Below are 21,447 nucleotides of genomic sequence, written 5' to 3' on the forward strand. Positions count from 1 at the left end.
GGGCGGATTTCCCACTCCAAACCGTCAACGGCAGTAACACGCCCGACGTTGAAATTGCTTCCGTAGCTTGTCTTCGAGTTCCAATGCAACAAGTTTGTAAAGCTTGTGCCGCAGCAAAGTGAGCAAACACGATACAAGTCCAATCAGTGGTAGTCCAGCCTAAGGTACTAAAAGTCGCCGCGTCAATTTGGAACTATCCAGATCGATCAACAGGCGTACTCTTGCGCTACTCCAACATCCATCTCGGAGATCATTGCCTTTCCACGTGGTGAGATATTCGCTATTGTAACATTGCCCACAACTAGGTGCCAAAGCCTGATGCGTAGGCACCGACGATGCTACTTCACATCAAGCACGCAATATCGCTCCTTCCCAGTTGTCTCTTGTCGAGCTTGCTGGCCTGATAAGACTTATGTTCGGACCCAGTGATTCGGATCTTCTCCGCAGATCCTGTATGGTGTGCTCGGTTTCGTCTGAGCCAAGAGAAAGCCCTGCAGAAGGATGACGCTGAGTTCCGAACTGGAGTACTGGAAACAACCAGCCATATTTGTTGCTACCTGATATTTCTCGGTTCAATCAAATTGAATACCGACTTTATGAGGTCTTTCCGAACGAAAACATCAACCCCTCGTTGACATCATGGGCACCGCCGACATCGTCTCGTTGGATCGTTCCCCTTCTGCGAATCTCGCGGATGGCGACACGAAGCAGGTTTCATCGCCGGTCGATTGGACGGAGGACGAAGAGAGGAAAGCGAAATGGAAGTGAGTGTTGAAGTCGCACACCTACATCTGGAACTCTTGGGTCTAATGTGTGAACCAATACAGATTAGATTTGATCATTATGCCACTCCTGACACTCGGCTTCTTCTGCTTGCGTGCGTACGAACGATAGCCTTCAAAGTCCACTGCCATCTGACGTAAAATATGACTGCAGAACTCGATCGAGGCAATATCGCGAACGCAATAACAGATACCTTCATGGAAGACGTAGGCATCACGCAATTCCAATTCAATGTTGGCCAACAATTGCTATCCCTTGGGATTGTTCTCTTCGAGATTCCGTCAAACATGATTTTGTACAAGGTTGGACCGGGGAAGTGGTTGACCCTTCAGTTATTTTTCTTCGGTTTGGTCAGTACGTTCCAAGCCTTCCAGCACAACTATGCCGGCTACCTTGCGACCCGGTTTCTCCTTGGAGTTTCTGAAAGTGGTTACATCCCTGGCGGTCTCTGGACCTTGTCAACATGGTACACACGCAAAGAGACTGCCAAACGTGTTATGATATTTTTCTTTGGCAACCAACTGGGTCAGGCCTGTGCAAAGCTAATTGCATATGGAATCCTACATATGAAGGGAGTAGCCGGGTACCCTGGCTGGTTCTGGCTTTTCATCGTGATGGGAGCCTTCACTATTGCCAGCGGCATAGTACTAGGATTTTGTCTCCCAGACGCGTTCCATAACCCGCATAGCTGGTTTCTGCCACAAGTCAACATCTTTACAGAACGAGAGCTGCACATATTGCAGACGCGCGTGCGCATCGATGATCCCAACAAAATGAACAAGAAGCAACATATCGGGATGGCTGCTTTCAAAAAGGCTGTGAGTCTTCCTGCATCGCCCACTGTAGTTCTCTGATAGCATTACTGAATGTTGCAGTTCTCCAACTGGCGCATATGGATGCATGTTTTCATCACTCTCGGCAACAACGGACCTTTTAGAGGTTTCGACACCTATGGTCCGACCATCATCAGAAGCTTCGGCTTCCCCTCACTTACGAGTAATGCTTTGGCTGCTGTGGGATTGTTTCTTCAAGTACCAGTCTCTTTTGGCTTCAGCTACGTTTCCGACCGGTTGTAAGTGATGTCTTGTCACGATATACCTACTTGGAGGGCCGGATGCTAATTCCCGACTTCAGTAACAAGCGAGGCGAGACTACGATACTGGCAGTCGCAATGCACATGTTCGGCTACATTCTAAACCGCATTTTCACGGAGATCAACAAGCGAGGTGTGCGGTATTTTGGAGTCGTCTGGACGCAGACGTTTGCCTCATTCCCGCACCCTCTCAATATCACATGGATGTCGCTGACTTGCACTGACCCGGAAGAGAGATCATTGGCTATGGCGATGTGAGTTGCCCCAGCTTCGTCAACGAACACAATTCGGGATTCTAACTTTTACTTTCAAGGATTATCATGAGCGCGAACATTGCAGCAATTTATGGAGCGCAACTTTTCCAAGCCGATGACAAGCCTCTTTACCGCAGAGCTTTCGACTCAAACATAGGGATTCTCGCTTTCGCGCTTGTTTTGGCGTGTATCAGATATGGTCATGAGGTTTACCAAAAGCGAAGGGCTTAATGAGGGGTATTGGCGTACGATCATACGAGAATAACCGGCTTACAGTGGCTTTTCGGATATACGCGAAACCTGCTGCGCGTGATGCATATTCCTTCGATATTTGATACTCAATACATATGTTTCCTGCATTTCGTTTCGACTTAGAATGCCGCTGGACCTTCTCCATCGAAGAAGACCTCATCAAGAACACTCAGCATGACTTTCATGCCCTCCCACTGCTCTGTCACACTACCACGAATCTGCTCTGGCGGCAATACAAACCCGAAATCGCCAGTATCCCGCAACTCGATCAAGTATGACCATTGAGCTTTGCCAACAGCGTAAGCATAGTCGAAGCTTGCTCCAGTCGTAGGATACAGAGTCGCGCAACTTGGGCCATACGTGAAGGTGACACCCTCAACCTCCCGAATGGCATCCGAGGCTAGCTGAGCAAGCTTGATGTGCTGGCCAAGAGTATCAATGTAGTAGGTGCAGTTGTAGCCGACGGGGGTCAGAAAGTACTGGCTGTAGCTGTGCCAGTCGATGTAGAGTTTCAGCCCACTTGTGTCTCGCAAAGTGTCCACAAGCTTGTGCAGTCCTTCCATCTCCGGGGTGTCGCCTGCCTCGATGCCTTTGTATGTTTGAGAACAAGGGTCCGTAGAAGCCCCAAGAGGATTAGCATCCCATTTATACGGCCAATTGCGGTTGATGTCGCGACCATAACACGTCGAGTTGGTTGAAGTTGGGGCTGGTTGGCGATTTTTCCGCCACAACCGTTCCGTTGTCTGAGTGTACACAAATCCATCCTGTCGAGGTGTCAGGTCACAGACTGCTTCATTTGAGCTCGAGATGTCTTACCGGGTTGACAAACGGGAACACCCAAAAGTCATAATTATCCACAAAAGCAGTCGTGGCGTTGTCAACGCCATATCCCTGGATGAGTTGCAACGTGAGATATTCCACAACCTGTCGCCCATGACCTTAGCATTTCCACGATGGCCTTTTGTCGCGTTAGCTTACCGGCGCTACTATCCATTCTCTGGCATGGACAGTACCGTGCCAAAGCACGGCCGGTTTTCCCGGTCCGTCCGAACCCCAGAAGTGAATGCCAAAAATGTCTCTGCCTTCGAACGAAGTCCCCGACGAGACTATCTCCGAGTTATTGGGAAAGGCATCGTGAAGTGCCTCGAAGTATGCCTTATGGTCGTCATAAGGGTGGTAGCTGTCGTACCACTCAAGATCGTCGATTTGTCTCTTCCAGGTGGTCCCTGTAGCTGACTCGGAGGCAATTGATATTGCCAAGTTCTCGTGCATTATATGGTATTCAAGAGCCAAAGTTTGAAACCTTTCGATCTGGTTTGGCGCAATAGCGATATCGATGTGCTTGTTCACAACCGTGTTCCACTCGTCATACTCGATGGATGACAACTTCTCCAGAATGGCAGCTGAATTGGCGCCTGTCGTGACGCGAAGTACTTGGTGGCCAGCGTAGGAGACTGGACTGCTCGCCGACACCAAACCACCAATTAAGGCGAACAAGGCGAGAGGATGCATGATCATTGAGCTGTAACGAGAAGACTGCAGAGATGGAGGAACCGAGGCCTCCTTGCTTCGGACGTATGGCCTGGGTTTATCTGTGCCGGTTCATGCTAGCGACATTCTCTGCATTTCGGCGTCATCGGAACCCAAGAAAGCTTCACGAATACGTGCTCCGATGTGTCCCCTCAATATTTGGAGAACGTTGCACTCAACTCTCTTGGATTACGTTTCCGCCTTCCGAATCAATTTTAGATGGCACTTGGCAGGCTTGGCATGCGTTATCATTGACTTTGTGCCAGTAATATCTTCCTCCGTTTCTAAATGCCGATATTGCGATTAGGCAGTGCAACTGACATTATATGTTCCGCACACGATCCTGACATGCCTTGAAATCTGCGCTCAAGCGTCGTTACATCTCGGATCGTTTAATGAGTAGACGACGTCATTTAACACGAAGGAAAGTCAGTACGCTTCAGGGATTGCTCTCTCATCGTACTTGGTGGTTTTTAGGCGGAGGTCAAGCATGTCCTAGAAGATAACAAGTCACTTCGGAATATCTTGAGCGAATAATTGACACACTGCAACACGAAACATCAAAGCGATGGCTTCTTCATCTTTTCATGCATCCTTTTAAGATCCAGTTGTGATAGGCTATGGTGTCTGGGCACCCTTTGGTTTCTGAGATGTGATTTCTTTTTGTCACATCTTCCGAAATAGTTCTTTGATGGTGATGACCAGATCAAAGAAGCCATGCATCATGTTTTGACTACCGACGTATTGAAAGTCGCATTTGCAAAGGGCTTATCTCTTCCCCAACCTTTGCCACCAAAACCTGCGGGAATCTCAAAGGGCTTTCAAAGCCATTGGCTTCCATCGTCCTTCGTATCAAGTGTTTATTGACTCAAGACTAATGACCAGCGGGCTGCGTCTGGGCTTGTCTGTAATTGACTGGAAGAACTTCCACGCAGAATCTCTGAGACGCAACGACGCAGTACCCTTTCAATTTTGAGCCACCGTCTCCCCTAGGTCCCATTGCTGGAACTTCTCGATTATCTTTAAAACTTGCACTTAGGCTCATGAGTCTCGCAAATCTCCATACAGCAACCCAGACACGCCGAACACAACTTTCGATCCATTACTTGTTGTGATTGCAAATATGTCTTCAGATTCGGGCACGATGTATTCAGCAGCTTCCGACGACGAGAGCATTCATCATGGGAGTCACGGTATATCTCATACGGAGCTAGCCGATATTGTGGCTCAGATGGATCATCTCAACCTGGACCCAAAACAACAAGGCCGTGACGAGGTCCTGTCAAGCCCTCTTCTCACAGTGCCCGTCATCCATGCTTCCCCTCCTTCGCAATACGGTCTCTTCGGTATAAGCCTCTCTGAGGAGTCGCTCGCCACTGGGGTCACCGGAGTGGACTCCAGAATCTTTCACAACGTAGCCTGTCCCTCAAGCGTCTTCATTTGCGGTAGTCAAGGTTCCGGAAAAAGCAACACGCTCGCATGTCTTCTGGAGAACTGCTTACTCCCTAGCTACTTGGGCAAGTTGACTCTCCCCCTCACTGGAATTATCTTCCACTACGACAGCTTCATTTCGGACTCGGGTGGTCTCCCGTGCGAGGCAGCTTTCCTTGCATCCAACAAGGACGTTTCAGTCAGGGTATTGTGTGCCCCTACTAACGTTCGCACCATCGAGGTAATCATAGAATCTTCTAATCCACTATGGCAGCTTTGTTTTCTAACCAACGTCTTGGCGGAGAATCTACAGCGGCATTGCAAATCTCAAGATTGAGCCTTTGAGGCTCAGCGACCGAGACCTCAACACCAAGCGCATGAATGACCTGATGGCAGTTGGAGAGGGCACCATGCCACTGTACATGCACGTCATCAACCGGATCTTGCGAGAGATGCGCATTGAGCAGCAGAACCTTGGCGTCACTTTCAAGTACAAAACCTTCAAGAAGCGTTTGAGCGAGGCGGACTTGACCCCAGCACAGAGAAGTCCATTGAGTCAGCGCCTCGATACCCTTGAAAGCTTCATGTTGGGAGGCACGGGTAAGGTTACCAAGACTAGTATCGACTGGACGCCTAAGGTAATCATCACTCTTCATGATTGACGGCACTATTCCCTTCTTCATATGGCTAATGATTTGTCGCAGTCGGGTCAACTGACCGTCGTCGATTTGTCTTGCCCGTGTGTTACGCCAGAGCTGGCCTGCTCTCTATTCAACATCTGCCTGTCTCTCTTCCTGGAGCAGCAATCTCCCGTCGGAAAGGCGGTTGCTCTTGATGAGGCGCATAAGTACATGAAAGAGTCCGATGACAGTCAGACTCTCACCAACTCATTGCTGGAAACCATCCGCCTGCAGCGCCATCTTGGTGTCCGAGTCTTCATCTCAACCCAAGAGCCCACGGTTTCTACCAAGCTTCTCGACCTGTGTTCCATGACGCTTGTACATCGATTCACCTCACCCGACTGGCTTCGGACCTTACGCCAACACTTGGCTGGTGTCTCTTCCATGTCGGTGACGATGGCCGGTGAGGAGGAGTCAAGTCATACGGTTGCGCCCATCGCAGTGGGAACAAAAGATCCTGCGTTGGAGCTCTTTGGTATGATCGTGTCGCTGCACACTGGACAGGCACTTGTATTTGCCCCGAGCACGGTTCTTGGCTTACGGAATGAGCGGAATGTAGTTGTCCTGCAGCGACTGGCTCATCGGGCTCTTCGCATCAAGGTTCGGTCCCGCCTGACCAAAGACGGGGGAGAGACTGTCATGGCCTGAGTTTTGCATAAGAGTTGCAGTTTACCTTGTTCACTGTGGCGAAGGATGCCATGTTGAGATCACGTTTTGGGAAGCAGGGCTTGGGGATGCGGCTAAAATAAGTTCAATTGACATCCAGACTTATTATTTATGAGACAGAGTTGGGGTTCTGCAATCTAAGCAGGCATATGACAATATTCTGATACTTGAGCAAGCATCGGCCGAAAACCTATGAATGCTATTGTTTTCGTTCGTCATGACCATTGGCGTCACCAACACGCATGCTCTGAAATGGCATACCCCGGGAAGGCAGGGCTCCCGTTAAGTGAGCCGGCTTGCAGACTGGTAGCTACACCATAGAACGCCATCTTCATTGCGAATACCCAGGTCTGATGTTTATAGTCAGCAACCGTCGCTATGGTACAGCATGGAACATAGGTGCATGTCAACTGACTGAGGTTGATGGTCGTTCTCTTCAAGTTGCAGTAGCACTGCATGATAAACTTGTCTCCCTCTGTGTCTATAATTTGGCAGCCACTGCAGTCGTAATCGAATCCACCGCTGTCCTTGTTAGCACTCCATTGTAGCATGTCCCGTGAGAAAGATATTGGACTTACTTTTGCATCCACGCCAGATCACCGTTCAGGTTTCCAAGGCATTTGTCGAGTTCCATCCTGTTGGCGACTTTGTCCCCTGATTTGGGGTGGCAATTCGCATAGAGGTCGACGTAAAAGCTGCCATTTCTTCTTCCCCGGTTGGCTTTTAGTTCAATGTTTTCGCAAGTTCGCTTGAACCAGTGGCCTGTAGGATCACCGGGAACTGCAGCAACGGCGACGATCAATGTAGCGATGGTGGAAGTCAACTTCATGTTGGCGGTATGGACGAGGCGGAACCGGAAAGGATATGACTTTCTGGGACAGTGTGCCGGTGTCGAAGCCTGGCACGAGGGCATAGCGTGCAAGTGGGAGATGTCCATTAATAAAGTCTACGAACCCTTGGTTGAAACCTTTGTCTGGAGTCCAGAGTAAGCAATGCGAATGGTGAGAGCCAAGGTCTCGAGTATCACGAAGTGAACAAACCCGCGTATCAGTGTTTATTGTCACTGGCTTTACCCAAACATCACCATTTGTGACCGTCCGTCGAGGGTGAAAGTCAAGCAAGAAGCGAGAAACGGCTCGCCGACATCATGGCGCTGTGTCTGCTCAGTCATTTATCCACCAACCCGCAGACTCGATGCATCATGTGTCCTACTCAAGGCTCAGCTATCTTTGTCCTAACCTTGGAGTTTGCCGCCATTCCCTGATACGAGACCCAACAGTGAAGACTGTGCAACCAACAAAGTGACCGAAACAATCAATACCCGCTGCCAAACTAGAGCGCTGACCTTCTGGTCCATCTCCACAAACAAGCACGAACGCTGTTCTAGTAGCGAGGGAAGCAGCTGCACAAACACAAGCTTATTTCTCTCTTCAGAACATCGTTCTTTCACATCAAACCTAAAGCGCGAAATTTGTGTTACGTCAATCTACCGCCGCCGACTCGCGACATTGACGTCGCGTTGGCAGCGACAGATGAATCCACGCAGTTTGCTTAGCGGCGAGAAGTTTTGGAAAGCGGACGCCGCCATGCCCAGCAACATCGAAAATCTTGCGACAAATTACACAAAAAGACACATGTTTGAGCCGATGGACACATTGACTTTTGAATAGGCTTGTTCAGTACATCGTCATGCAGCCACCTGAGCATCAAGTACATGTTGACGAGGTCGGCTAAAGTCCGGGCACATGAACCACGGTGGCGATGATGGCGAAAACGAGTCATTTTCAGACCGCCAATCGCTCGGCAGAAATGGAGCCGAAGGGGGAAAACAAGACTCCTGTCTGTGTCTCCCTTGCGGACGACGCCGTCTCTTCGCGGCGGTCTGTTTCAGTCAAAGAAACATGGACCAAAAGATGACAAAACAGGACGCAGCCAATGACGGGTCAATTTTGAGAACTGTCCCAGACACGTGTTAAAGGAAACGACGGGACGCGGTTATCGGAGGGCCGTGCTGAGCCTTTTCTTGTCTCTCTTCTTATCCTACGTCTTCATTACTCACTCACCGAGACTCACAGCTGACGGTCTGACAGAAAGACAGCCTCGCTGAAACTGAGAGCACACAAAATGTCGACTTTCCGGGGGCGACTTGCACTCCGTTCTCGAGTGGATCTCACATGCGCCCCTACAGTGTATCCGGGGTAAATCGAGATGACACCGATGAATACTATGGAGAAGCGGCCAGTGACAGTTCCTCTGCAGTGAGTGACTGACACGCCGGGCCACTGGCGCGGGAGCACAAGCCACGTCGACACACAAAAAGTGCAGTCTGGGCCCCAGGATAGGGCAGCCAAAAATTTTCACGATACCCTCATTTGGGAAAGCGGGTCCCCGTCCCCGTCCCCCCGTCCCGCCATCCGTGTCTAGGCCTTATCTCTCGTGTCCTTGCCCAAAAGGGTGCGAATAATCCGTAGGCAATGAATAAGCTAAACCACCGTCCACCTAGCGCGTGATGGCTTTTCCTTTTCCCATCTCGTGAATCTCATCTCATCCACTCCCGACAACTCATCATCCACATCACCATCACCACCACCGCCAACACCAGCGCGACGGCACTGGAGACGGGCCACACAAATGAGGCCGGCCGCACACCCCGCGCCGCCATCGAGCAGCCTCCCACCCCTGCGGACTCTCGACACCCTCACCGAGTCCGACATCACCGCCGCCCTCCACTCCCTCTCGACAATCTACTGCTCACTGCCCGTCTCCGTCGCCTTCCAGCTCAACCCGGACCACAAATTGCCTCACCATGCCTCGCCCGCAGTCGACTCCGGTTACGTATCCGAGACCGACGACGACCATGAGGAGGTCGACGGCGTAGACCACCACATCGCCGCCCTCCGCGTCGACGCCTTCGAGCGCAGCTTCGTCGAGCGCTGGCTGACCGGCTTTATCGCCCGCGCTGAGACCCTCTCCTGCTTCGAGTCCGAGGAAGCCTGCCAGCTCGCACTGGACCAGGCCTCCTGTGTCCTTGAGTCCTTTTTCGCGCCCGCGGAGGACGATGAGGCCGAGGATGAGAAGGACCAGGACTACACGCGCGACTTTTCCTTTGAGCTTTCGCTTCCCGAGAAAGAGGGCCGCGTCCCCGTCACCGTGCGCCTCAACGACCGGCTTGCAGGCACGAACTCCGCCGACCCCGATGATGTCGGCCTGCAAAGCTGGGGTGCATCCATCGTGCTCTCGGACTTGATGTGCGCGGATCCGGCTCGCTTCGGCCTCACTCAACCCAGCCTCGGCTCGTCGCCGCGCATCATCGAACTCGGCGCCGGCACGGGTCTCGTCAGCTTGGTGCTCGGGAACATGCTGCCTCACCTCGGCGCGCCAGAGTCAACCATCGTCGCCACCGACTACCACCCAGCAGTGCTCGAGAATCTGAAGGCCAATGTCGCCATCAACTCTCCTTCGGCGGCGGAGGCAAGCCTCGTCAAGACGACGACTCTGGACTGGTCTGCGCCTGACCTGCGCGCACCCCTCGACACCCCGGCGGAGATCCTCATTGCGACGGATGTCATCTATGCTCCGGAGCACGCGACGTGGCTGAGGGATTGCGCGACGCAGCTGCTCGCGCCGGGCGGGATTTTCTGGCTGTTGGTGACCGTTCGCCGGAACGGCAAGTTCAACGGCGTCAGCGACACGGTAGAGGGCGCGTTTACGGCGAGTGACCGCCCGCGCGGTGAGGATGGCAAGCAGCTGACCATCTTGTACAACGAAATCATCGAGAAGCGCAAGGAGGTCGGACGTGGCGACGAGAGCGGCTACAAGCTTTTGAGGATCGGATGGGCTTAGAATAGACACAATTATAGAGGCGGGCATAGCATAGACACGAGGCACGAGACACGACATTAGACAGACGTAGACCATAGAACCTGCAAAGACCATAGAAGGCACATCGAGTCCCTTTCGGTAGGGGACAATTGGGAAATCCATAATTCCACGACTTTCAAGTCACCTTACTCATGCAGGTATCATGTGCCTATTCAATATCCATGTATTTCTGTTTTCATACGTATACGAGTGAGAAGGGATCCGAAACGCCAAATAAGGTATGCTTGCTAGGGAATCGCGAGGCTATGCGTGAAGAGCCTCTAAAGAAAGGAAACAAAGATAGAAACAACAGGTATGAAGCGGCCTGGCATCCATAACCACAGCCCGTGTGCGTTTGTCTCGCCAATCCTCCTTTACTCTAATCCTCTGAACCTCCTGTTAAACTCCTCCACAGCGACAGCCACCATCTTGTACAGGAAGGCACGCCCGCTCTCGTCGCCGACGGGAATGAATGGACCATTTGTGCCGCCTCTGAGGGTCAGGCTCAGGCCCGTTCGCTCCTTTGCGATTGTCTGAACGTCCTTGAGAGGCACGTCCCACTCCGATGTCAGACGCCGGCTGCGAATAAGCAGAATCCGGGCGTAAGTGACCATGACCACCATGTCTTCGCGAGGCAGCTCAAGGTGTGCAATGTAGTTCTCGTTGAAGTACTTTCCGTTGTCGACTTGCTTTAGCCAGGACTGGCCGAGAGCTTCACGGGCATTGTACGGGCGCACGATACCGTCAGACGGCACGAAGCGCGCAGGGCGAACACGGTCGAGTTCTGAGCCATCAAAGACGGTCGTTGTATTTCGAATACCCTCAGAAACGTTCGAGGCCATGTCCAAGACGCCAATAGCGGGCTTGGTTGCAAATCCAACGACTCCCTTGCCGATACCCTTGAAGAATCCGAGCGCTCCTTCCTGCTCCGCGCCTTCGAGCGGCTTGCGCACCAGGCCACCAACTCCGGATGCAGCACTTGTGAAAAGGGAGTTTGCACCTGTGGTGACACCGTATAGGGCGTGCTTGGGGCGGTTTCGGGCGCGGGTGATGCGGCGCCGATCTTGGAATTGCTTGTCGAGGGTTGCAGCTGCGAGACCCTTGGACAGACTGCCGGTGAACTTGGAAAAGGAGTCAGAGAAGCCATAAACAGACTTCTTCACCAGGGATGCAGCACCCTTGGCAACGCCGATTCCGAAGTCTTCGGGCTTGTCCGACAGGATGAGTCCTTGGTAGGGCTCATAAAAGACATCAGTCAATCCTGAGCTGATGTTGTTGAACAGTCCCACAGGGTTGCCCAGGAAGTCGGCAGAGCCTAGAATCTTGTGGATTTGGTAGAGCACCTCCTGACTGTAGTGATTCGAGATGTTCTGGGTTAGAGCAGGAACCGACACTCGAACATTGTCAAGCATAAGAGCATTGAGACGAATGGGTGCATCGTTGACGTTTCCGATAGCCATCGTCATGACGTTGAGGAAGAACATCAACGGGTTGCGCGATGATGTCTTGTCCTCGGCGTTGACGCGCTCCGTGCGCATGAAGGAGAGGTCGAGTTGCATGGGCTGGATGTTCAATAACTCGAAGTAGATATCCTGGCCAGATTGTTGCTGATTCGGCTCCGGAATGTCGAGCTCTTCGTCGCAGAGCTTGCCCTCCTCATTACTGTCAGACCATGCAGCTCCAGGAATGTTTGAAAAGTCAAGAACAGCATAGACGAAATCCTCGTCCAGTTCAATCGTCATCTGCTGCATCAAAACGGTGGCGTATTTGATGTACAGCACACCATAGGAATCATCCTTCACGCGGGTGACCATGGCGTGAATCGAGGGGTGCGCGTCGACTTCTTGAGCTCTCTTCGGGACGACGCTAGGGTACAGAATCATTGGGAACAGGCCGCCGTAAAGCTGATTGTCGATCTGGATCCACTTCACTGAGAAGCTGACCGTCTGAGTGAGCGGCGCGTCATGGTAGCGAAGGGAGACATCTCTGAAGGTGACGTAGGCGAGCTCCTTCAGTTGCGAATTGATGAGGGAGATTCCGATACCCGAAAGCTTCAGCTGGGCTCGGAATGTCGCAGTTGTCTCCTGATCCTTGACCTCGAATCCATCGGTGCTGGTACGAGCGCCAGACTTGGACTTTTGCCTGTAAAGACTCTTGGATTGTCGGAAGTTAGACAGGATCAAAGTCTGAGTCGGACCGTCGGCGGCGACATTGATATCAATAATCTTCTGCTGCCCAGACGCAGAGGTGAACTTCATCGGAATCTGATTACCGATCTCAGCCAACTTGACATGTCGCTCCTTGCCATTGACGTTGATGATGATCTCACGGAACTTGGCGGCAGGGAAATCCCAAGCGTAAGGCATGATGCTGCGCGGAGGCAAACGGTACTTGATGGGTCTCCACCCTGATCTGTCCTCAACGCCATCATCCTCCAAGCTAGGGTTCGCTTGGTAAAAGGTGAACTCGGTGTCACTCTCATTCCTCATCTGGTAGGGCCAATTCTTGGTCTCCATGCTGAGATGCAAGAAGACTGTGGCTCCCTCCATCAAGATTTCGGCGCGGATCAGTCGTTGCCTCTGCCCTGCCTTCGCGATCTTGATGTGGGTCGTGCCAATGTCAGAGATGTTGAAAGGAGAAGTCCACTGGTTATTCATCCCGGGATGGCATAGGGAGAGTTGCTTGACGGCAGTCTTCTGCATGAAGTGCAGAGGCTGGTGCGCGCCAGGTTTGAGAGTCATGAATCCCGATGAGCTTGACTCTCTGACATTGATCTCCTCGCCAAGCTTGTTTTCCAGGACGAATCGCGGTGCCAGGGTGACAACCTTGGTCATCTTGTACTTGCCCTCACCTGCCTCAGTGGTGATTCCGATGTGTACTTCAGTATTTCGAGAAGGAGAGGGTAGCACCACCTCGGTTGTACTGCCAATAGCGTCGAAGCTCTGCGGCTTGCTCCATTCCGAGTCGGCGATCTGCAACAGCGCGCGGTTCCTATGGTCGTCGTTGCCGAAGGAAAACATAAACGGCGTTGCCTTGGGGCGGTCTCTTTCAGACCTGTTGTAGGACAACGTGGATTGGCCTGCGGCTGGTCGAGCTCCTTGTAAGAACCCCTTCGCGCGAATCTGCATGTCCAGGCCAGTCTTGTTCAGGATGATGTAGGGGCTGTAGACCGTTACTCGGAATGCACCTCCACTGTTAGGAATCTTGTGGTAGTGCAGTTTCAGGTTGAGTTGAAGGCCATCGGAATCCTTGCAGAGAAGCTTGTCTTCCTTCTTGAAATCGTCTGACTGCCCAGAGTTGATAATGGCAAAGTCGCTGGGCTTGAATACAGTGTCTTGCATGTCGACGCTGAGAAGAAGAAGATGGGAAAGCTCAACGACGTGTACCGGACTAAGGCCACCCTTGCGGAGGAAGTTGGCCCAGTCTTTCTTAGTGTTCTTGTCGTAGATGCGGTACTTGAAGTCGTACGGCAACAAGTTCTCGAGGATCACTGGTGGCGACAACTTGATGCGCATGTAAGGATAGTTCCTGTAGGGTCATTAGAAGAGTGATGTAAGGAGTGTCATGAGAACTTACTTGGTCAATGGGTTGGATCTGTCAAATGTAGCGTTCAGTTGGAAGTAGAACGGATCTCCGTTTTCGCCCTTGCAGACCATCGTTCTTGTAGGTCGCTTCAACAAGTCTCGCCACCAAAGGGTCTCCGACGACCAAGCATAGCCAAATCCGGAGTCGGGACGCACAAGGAGGGACTTGAGGAATGCGGCTCCGACGGGCGCCGGCCGGCTTTCGCCTGGGGCAATCTTTTCGATCTTGAGGAGATGCCCCTCTTGTGCGTCGTAGACACCCAATTCAACGGGAATTTGGGTCTCGTTCTCCACGACAAGAGGTGATCGGAAGGTGACATACTTGACGTTGTCCTTGCCAAGGGTAACTTCAACAAGGAGACGATGCAAGATGTTGTCAGTCTTGGGTTTGAGACCGTAGATTGCCTCTCCCTCGCGGTTCAACCTGACGTTTTTGACTGGGTCGAAGCCACTGCCTTCTAGGTGGATGCCGACACTACCGGTACTGCTCTCGGATGAGAGATTCTCACGCATTTTCTCCCAAGGCTCGAAGCTCCATGGTACCTCTTGACCGTCTTCTAGACGGGCCGTCATATTGTCGTCCGTAGTCGAGCTCTTTGACTGCACTACCACATCAAATCCAGTGTAGTTCCTAATTCGATACGGCGCATCGACGCCGCGCGGCTTGCCAAGGACGTCCTCGTCTTTGCTGAGGAAAGCAAAAGATTTGGACGCCAAAGCGATGGTGGCGGTTGTCAAAGTAACGTCAAAGACCTTCTTGGAGGCGACATCAATGGACATTAGACCAGACTGAGCATCCTTGGCCATTCCGATACCAACTTGCCAGGGTTCAAGAAGTGGCTCCCATGCTGACTTGGAGAAGTTGTAGACGTTCGTGTATAAGTCGATGGCAGTCTCAGCCTTGAGATTCGAAGACCAGTCTTCGGCCGTGGCGGTGAAGTTCTTGATGCCAAGATCGAGGATAGGAAGTTCGTGAACGTCGCCTATAAGGACAACACGAATCCCTTCAATTGTCGCAGACAGCTCTTCGTGCCGCTTAGGTGGCTGCTGGACCGCCGTTCCGTGAGGATCACTGTTCGCTTGTCTAGCCTGAGATGCTGCAATATTTTGCGTCTGTGTCTTCGACATCATGGTCTTGTTCGCAATGGTTGACGGTCCCTTGCCGCTGGCTGTTCGCTGCTTGAGACCAGCTTGGCGTAGCTGTCTCGCCTTCTCATCTGCGGCCGATGACGACAACTTCGGGTCTTTCGGTTGCTGGTCAGAGAGCTCTGTGGCTTTGCTGGCAATCTGGAGTGCGAGTAGGATATCTCGGAGAGATAGACGAAGAATCAACGGCTCAATGTCAGCATGGATGCTAGTGATGTTCGGCTTCGAGCTATCCATGGACATTTGGACGGAAAAGTCATCGATAATCCGAAGTCGGGAATCCTCAAAGCGGTCCATGCGGCAGAGGAACATGCCAATCTCGGATACTTGGAATGTCAAGGCATGCTGTTGGGACAACAGGACTTGCTTGGTGCCAAGAACGATGGCCTCGGAGCTCGAGCTGAGAGGGTTGGCGATCAGGATGACTTGAGCGTCGACGATGTTTACCCTGTAGGCGATGCTCATGGTGGTCTGGGGTTTCTCGTCTCCGCCATCTTGGGTCTCCTCCTGTTCGTTCTTGCTGCTCTTCTGTGATCGGGCCTTTGACCAAGTAACCTGCATCGAGTCTGCGTCCGCATCGGACTCGTCAGGGGTGTCGATCAATAACGACTCATCGTCGACAATCGAAGGTTCCTCGGGCTGTAGACCAACCATGACGAAGTTCTGGATAGCGAAGAGATAGTCGAGGGCGAAGATGATTCGGGGGCTGTCGATAGTAACGATGGCGATGAGGTTCCTGTCCTGTCCGCCAGACATCGTGATGCTCGCCATGAGCTGCTGCACCTCCTTGTTGGACGATGTCATGATTCGCCGGAACTTATTAGTGTCCCTCGGGCGGCTGTCATAGATGGTGAACGAGTGGATAAGGAACTCGCCCTCAAGAGACCCGTCATTAAGCATCCGCGTCTTCATTTTGGTGACGTCCAGGGAAAAGCGCGACAGGCTGGCATCTTCAAGCTTGCCGACTGGCTTTTCGTCAGGCGCCAAAATCAGCTCCATACCAATAGTGTTGACTTGGAAGACCAGGTCAAGCTTCGTCCATGTTTTGTCTTTGGGTGAAAGTTCAGGCCCGAGGTCAACTAGTTGCTGCTCATCGCCCTTGCTCTTATCAATTGGCAGTGACTTCGCCCTTTGAAGAGTGTCTTTGTCTACCTCGCGCTCGGCTTCTTGGTTCTGCTCGTCGGCATCGCCGGCAAACGCCGCCGGAACGGACTTGGAGATCTCCATCAAGAAGCGGAGTTGATACTGTGTGAGTTTGAGATTGAAATCAGACATGCTGCCCTCAATTTCCAGTTCAGGGCGCTTCGTGCCGTCTTGATGCTCCGCGTACGTGACGTTGAAACCCAAATCAACCTTGTCAATCAGCTCCAGCTCTTCGGAGAGATCTCCCGGGTAGTTAAAGTCAGAAGTGAGGCGGATGTTCCGGATACCAGCGTTGATCTTGGTTGCTATTTGGGAGTTCTCGGAGTCATCCAAAGGAGCGAACTTGTTTTGTGCATAAATCTCTCCCAAGTAGGCAGTGACAACGTCACGCTTGGGCTGGCCGTGGTTGACCACACGAGGGAAGACCACAATTGGAGTCTTGACAACCACATCGTACTTGAATCTGGACGTGCTCTGTTGGATTTGGTTGGCCTGGTTTGCGGCGGCTTGACGAGCAGCATTGTAGATGGCTTGCATCTTGCCAAACTTGACCAAAAATTGGATGATCTTCCTGAATGGCTCTTCAAGAAAGTTCAGCTTCACTGATCCAGCCCGAAGATAGACCGACGAGTCATATCCAGGGTACGCCTTCTTGTTGGTAGCGTCGAAGGTCTCGTATCTGAAATCAGCCAGTTCGTCACCTTGGATGGAGATGAGTTGCCTCAAGTTAGACTCCTCGGAGACGCCTTGGTTAATGTCGTCGACCAAATTGAGGTTGCCCAGCTTGGCATTCACCCGCATTGTCTTGCCCAAAAGGAAAACCCCGACGTCGGCGTGGTTGAAAGACAACGTAGCCAAGCGAATTCCGTCGTTGTTGAGGATCAGCCGGATACTCTTAAGGTCCACCTTGACCCTGATCGAGCCTGAATTTGCAGGTGCATCCTCAGGGGGGGTGTCGATTGCGATCTCGACATCTTCCTCGCTGTCATCCTCCGAATCGGAAATTGCCTTCTGCTCTTGAGGCGTTGCCGCTTCGTTGTTGTTACCGGTGAATGTTGCTAAGATGAAGTCCAACAGAGTCAAGAGCGTTTTCCGAGTCACGACTAGATTGATTGTGGATATCGCAGCTGTGACGTTCGTCTCCACGCCTTCGTACACTGGCATGAACTCTGGTGAAAGGCGATTAACCTTTGTGAAGTTCACACTGACGAGACTGCGGTTCTGCTCGTGATCATCGGGATCCCCTGATGACACGATCGACTTGAACTCCGCCGAGGGATTGTCGACGAAGTCATCGATAGTGACCGACCCAAGAGAGACTTCAGCTGACATGTCGTATGGTCGCAGGTAGAACAGAAGATCAAAGTTTTCGGCGACAAGCTCGACAAGTAGCGCGTCGGGCTTCTTTTTGTCTGGGTCACTGCGGTATAGAGAGCCTTTGAGGGTATCGACCTTGAACTTGAACTCGAAAGAGCGCTGCTGTAGCTTGAGCTGCTCCTTATTATCGCGGCCACCGTCAGCATCCTCGAACTCATCGCTGTCTTCGTCCTCATCGTCAATCACAATGGCAGTCTGTTGCTGCATGAAGGGGAACTGTGCTGATTTGCGGCGAGAAGACTCTTTTCGAGAGCGTGATCGAGTCGATGCGGTGCTCAAGCCACGAGGTCTAGTCGTCACAGCGGAGCTCTGTGAGTCTTTGATCTGCTCTGGTTGACCGTTATCCTGGTTGAACTTGGGGATGGCGACGTCGATAATCCGCATCAGGTTCTTGTATTTGGTATCCGACACGGTAGCGTGCAACAGCGGTAAGTGGCCGGACACCTTGAGCTTGGTCAAGTTGGGAGCCTTGGGGAGGATGGAAGTTTCAACCACAAAGTCGACATTGATGCGCTCCACCACATGGAGATGTTGTGTGTCATCTTTCTCGGCTAGCTGAGCCTTTGTTACCTCGATGGATGGTCCTATCAGTACCTGAGTGGAGGAGAGCTTGACCAAGAATTTGTCGTACATGACGGACTCCAACCGCTTGAAGTCTTCGTCCGTGTATGATTGTCGCTGTTTGGATTGGATCTGCTTCATGGTGTTTTGGTCAACCAGTTCGCTGTTGACGCTGATGTGACCGGCATCAAGAATCAGACATGTGGACTCCTTGACGTTAATGCTGACTGGTACGATAATGAGAGGGGCCTGAAGGTCGAGCTGGGCGTTGATGGTCTTGTGTTCCTCGAGGGCGAACTCAAGACCAGCCCGTGTCTGCTCCCTGAAGGTTTCTACCGTAGCACCGGCGGTCTCCATGAGGGCGGTGATGGACTCCATGTGTCTCTCTGGAGGTCTGAAGAAGTCGGCAACGCCAACCACGAAGTTCGGGTTCCACACAATCTCCAAAGGTTTGAGAGAGCCGGACAGTGCTATGTCGCCCTCCTTATCGATAGGGTTTTGTTCAACCTCGAAGTGGAAGAAGGGTTCATCCTCGTTGTCCTCCAACTCTTCAATGGTTAGCTGTTTGTGCTCGTGGACTTCAGGTGCATCCTTGACGCGAACAATCTCGGGGAAGAGGGAGTCGGGAGTGGTGCCATCATTGACGCGGAGGCCACCCAGGCTGACGTCGGCAAGGAAAGAGTCGGGGCGCTGCAAGACCTTGGCCTTGAACACATCGAAGTGAAGACTAAGGAGGTCACTTCTTTTGCCATTGTGGCTTTTCTTGAGAGTGAAGCTTCCGGTGCTCAGCCATGCCTCAACCTGCATCTTGACGGTGTCTCGAGGTACGTCAACGGATTCGGCGATAGCTGTCTTCTCGTCCCAATCGATAGCGTCGTAAAGCTCTTTGCGTTGCTCCTCTGTGATTTGCGTGTTCTCGTCGTCGTTCTGAGGTTCCGGTTGCTTCGCGCCGCCACCCCAGACCCAGGACACCCAACCTTGTTGCTGTTGCTTAGGGGGCTGGTTCTTCAGGGCTTCAGCGTTCTCCTTTTTGAGTTGGTTTTGTGCCAGGGATCGCCAGAACCGCAAATCTTCGTAGTCGAGCTTCCACTCCAGTTTGTTAATGTCGTCGCCTTCTTGCGAGGACAGCTGTTGCTGCTGCTTCCTCTTCTTGAAGAGCTCGATGTAGCGCTTGCGATCGTCACGCCGTTCGCGGAAGTAGTCCCATGACCACCTGCGGTTCTTCTCGTGAATCTTGCTGAGCACCGCATCTCCGGCGAACTTGAGCCATGCTCTGGGATCTTCCTTTGGCGTGACGCCCTTTGGCTGGAACTTCTTGTATTCCTGGTGTCGGATGAAGTAATGGAAGAGGTCCACCATCATCAGGCCATCACGGTATTGGTCGTCATCGATGACCAGGCCGATCTCCTCGAATAGCAAGCTTGCCTTGGCTTTGGGTACGTGAATATCACCTGTCTTGTCGAGAACTATCTTAGCCTTTCCGTTGACAGGACGTAGGATGAACTGGTGGTTGAGCTTCGTATCCTCTGTCGATCCTATCAAGCTCTTAAACTTGCTGACCATCTCGTCGTGGGGCATGGGCTCGTCGTCATCGGAGGTGATCTCTCGTCCCGGGCCAAGCAGCTCTGTGTCTGTGTTCCAGTAGACAGCAAGGGCGCCGAGGGTAGCGAGCTTGTGGGTGCTCTTGGTGGAATCTTGGATAAAGGTTGGTTTCCACTCGCCGTTGGTACTGATGGCGCTAAACTCCTCCAGCGTGACACCAAGAGCAAAGGGGTGGCCAGGTGCGGAGATGGAGTCTTCGTATCTGATGTGGATGTTTTTGACCGTGACTTGCAGGTTGTCGACGATCTTGGTGACCAGGCTCTGCGTGAAGCTCTGGCTCTTTTGCTGCTCCTCTTGGCTCATGCCCTCTTGTGATCTCTCTTTGAGGAGTTCGGCGGAGTCGAGTTTCTCCATCTTGATTCTCTGTTTTCTGCGCTCCTCCTCCTCCTCATCATAGGCAGCTTCCTCCCTTGGAGAGGCAAGCAGGAAGACATCTTCGATAAAGACCTTGACGGGGGCTCCACGGAGATTGGACCACGGGATGATGAGGGTCAACTCGCCGAGGTGGCCTTCCATGACATTGATGGGAAGCTTCAGCTGGTCGAGGGCCTCCCTCCGCAGCTCGAGGTTCCTGAGCTTGACATCGCCAGACCAGATACCGACCTTGAGCTGTGCTGGGTCGAAGTTCTTGACGTACATGCCCAGAAACCTGTTGAGCAGGCCGGCAACGAGTCCCTCCAACATGGTGTATGTATGGCGCCGTTACCCTGGCGAGGGAAACTCAGTGTTGGGTATCTATCGTGGTGCCGCCGTTGGAGGCATGGATAGGGAGGGAGAGCGTCGGAGGGCCGTAGAGCTCGATCGGGGCAGGCGGGGTCAGGTCCGGAGGGGTTCTGCGGGCATGAAAGGATAGTCGGATTCGGGATATGGGAGACGGGGGTCGTGAATAAGGTCGTAGTCGTGATAATATTGGGCTGGGTATCTTTTTTTTTTCTCCCTGGGACAGGTAATATCGATGGTGGCTCGTCGATGAGGCGTGCTGCCGTGTGCCGCTCGCCGTGTCTCCGGAGGTGGGATGACAACTAAGCGAAAGTTGCCAAGTCGAGGAACTGTATAACGTCGACCTCGACAAGAACAGATCTGTCGGCAGGTGTGTTGCGTGCGATGTTGGGGCTGGAAGGCAACGACCGACAGGGTTGGGGTTTGGTGTCGAGCTGGGTGTTTGTGCATGATGACGCTGCCTGATTCTCGATTCTCCCCCGCAGTGCAGTGCCAAAAACAGGCCGCCAGCTTGGCCCAGACTGTGGCGCTCGAAGCGTTGAGCCACGGTGGGGTATGTCTACAGCTACCATTTGCCGAAGCGGTTAGCGTGGAGGGGCACGTCCTCCAATGGGCTGGGAAGGGGCACATGAGGTGGCTGCAAGTAGGCCTCGCAACTTCCTCGAACAATTTTCCAAAATCGACCAAAGATGCTGTCGTATATTCCAACGCTCATATTTACTTGGGGGATTCTTCAAAGATTTTACCGACAACTCTATGGCGAG

General features: G+C 52.5%; 6 protein-coding genes across 6 annotated transcripts; 3 read left to right on the forward strand and 3 right to left on the reverse strand.

Moving 5' to 3' along the window:
• Positions 1–639: 639 nt before the first annotated feature.
• Positions 640–2,361, forward strand: CGCS363_v013939 (putative transporter; the record flags this gene model as incomplete). The annotated part of the gene is made up of 6 exons (XM_036645788.1): positions 640–764; positions 828–877; positions 937–1,601; positions 1,659–1,855; positions 1,918–2,130; positions 2,190–2,361. The coding sequence occupies 6 exons, from the start codon at positions 640–642 to the stop codon at positions 2,359–2,361; spliced, it is 1,422 nt and encodes a 473-aa protein (XP_036488418.1).
• A 140-nt stretch (positions 2,362–2,501) lies between these two features.
• On the reverse strand, positions 2,502–3,894 carry CGCS363_v013940 (Metallocarboxypeptidase A-like protein; the record flags this gene model as incomplete). Its single annotated transcript, XM_036645789.1, has 3 exons — positions 2,502–3,146; positions 3,199–3,306; positions 3,361–3,894. The coding sequence occupies 3 exons, from the start codon at positions 3,892–3,894 to the stop codon at positions 2,502–2,504; spliced, it is 1,287 nt and encodes a 428-aa protein (XP_036488283.1).
• Positions 3,895–5,035: 1,141 nt separating this feature from the next.
• CGCS363_v013941 (uncharacterized protein) lies at positions 5,036–6,671 on the forward strand (the record flags this gene model as incomplete). Its single annotated transcript, XM_036645790.1, has 3 exons — positions 5,036–5,553; positions 5,657–5,981; positions 6,048–6,671. 3 exons carry the CDS (start codon positions 5,036–5,038, stop codon positions 6,669–6,671), a joined length of 1,467 nt encoding a protein of 488 aa, XP_036488282.1.
• Positions 6,672–6,971: 300 nt separating this feature from the next.
• On the reverse strand, positions 6,972–7,518 carry CGCS363_v013942 (uncharacterized protein; the record flags this gene model as incomplete). Its single annotated transcript, XM_036645791.1, has 3 exons — positions 6,972–7,039; positions 7,105–7,211; positions 7,268–7,518. 3 exons carry the CDS (start codon positions 7,516–7,518, stop codon positions 6,972–6,974), a joined length of 426 nt encoding a protein of 141 aa, XP_036487931.1.
• A 1,802-nt stretch (positions 7,519–9,320) lies between these two features.
• EFM2-1 (Protein-lysine N-methyltransferase EFM2) lies at positions 9,321–10,532 on the forward strand (the record flags this gene model as incomplete). Its single annotated transcript, XM_036645792.1, has 1 exon — positions 9,321–10,532. The coding sequence occupies one exon, from the start codon at positions 9,321–9,323 to the stop codon at positions 10,530–10,532; it is 1,212 nt and encodes a 403-aa protein (XP_036488000.1).
• Positions 10,533–10,924: 392 nt separating this feature from the next.
• On the reverse strand, positions 10,925–20,647 carry VPS13 (Vacuolar protein sorting-associated protein 13; the record flags this gene model as incomplete). Its single annotated transcript, XM_036645793.1, has 2 exons — positions 10,925–14,078; positions 14,127–20,647. The coding sequence occupies 2 exons, from the start codon at positions 20,645–20,647 to the stop codon at positions 10,925–10,927; spliced, it is 9,675 nt and encodes a 3,224-aa protein (XP_036488965.1).
• Between the last annotated feature and the right edge of the window lie 800 nt (positions 20,648–21,447).

The sequence above is a fragment of the Colletotrichum siamense genome, assembly GCF_013390195.1.
Source record: "Colletotrichum siamense strain Cg363 chromosome Unknown KSG_Cg363_contig10, whole genome shotgun sequence".
In the NCBI taxonomy this organism is placed as follows: Eukaryota; Fungi; Ascomycota; class Sordariomycetes; order Glomerellales; family Glomerellaceae; genus Colletotrichum; species Colletotrichum siamense.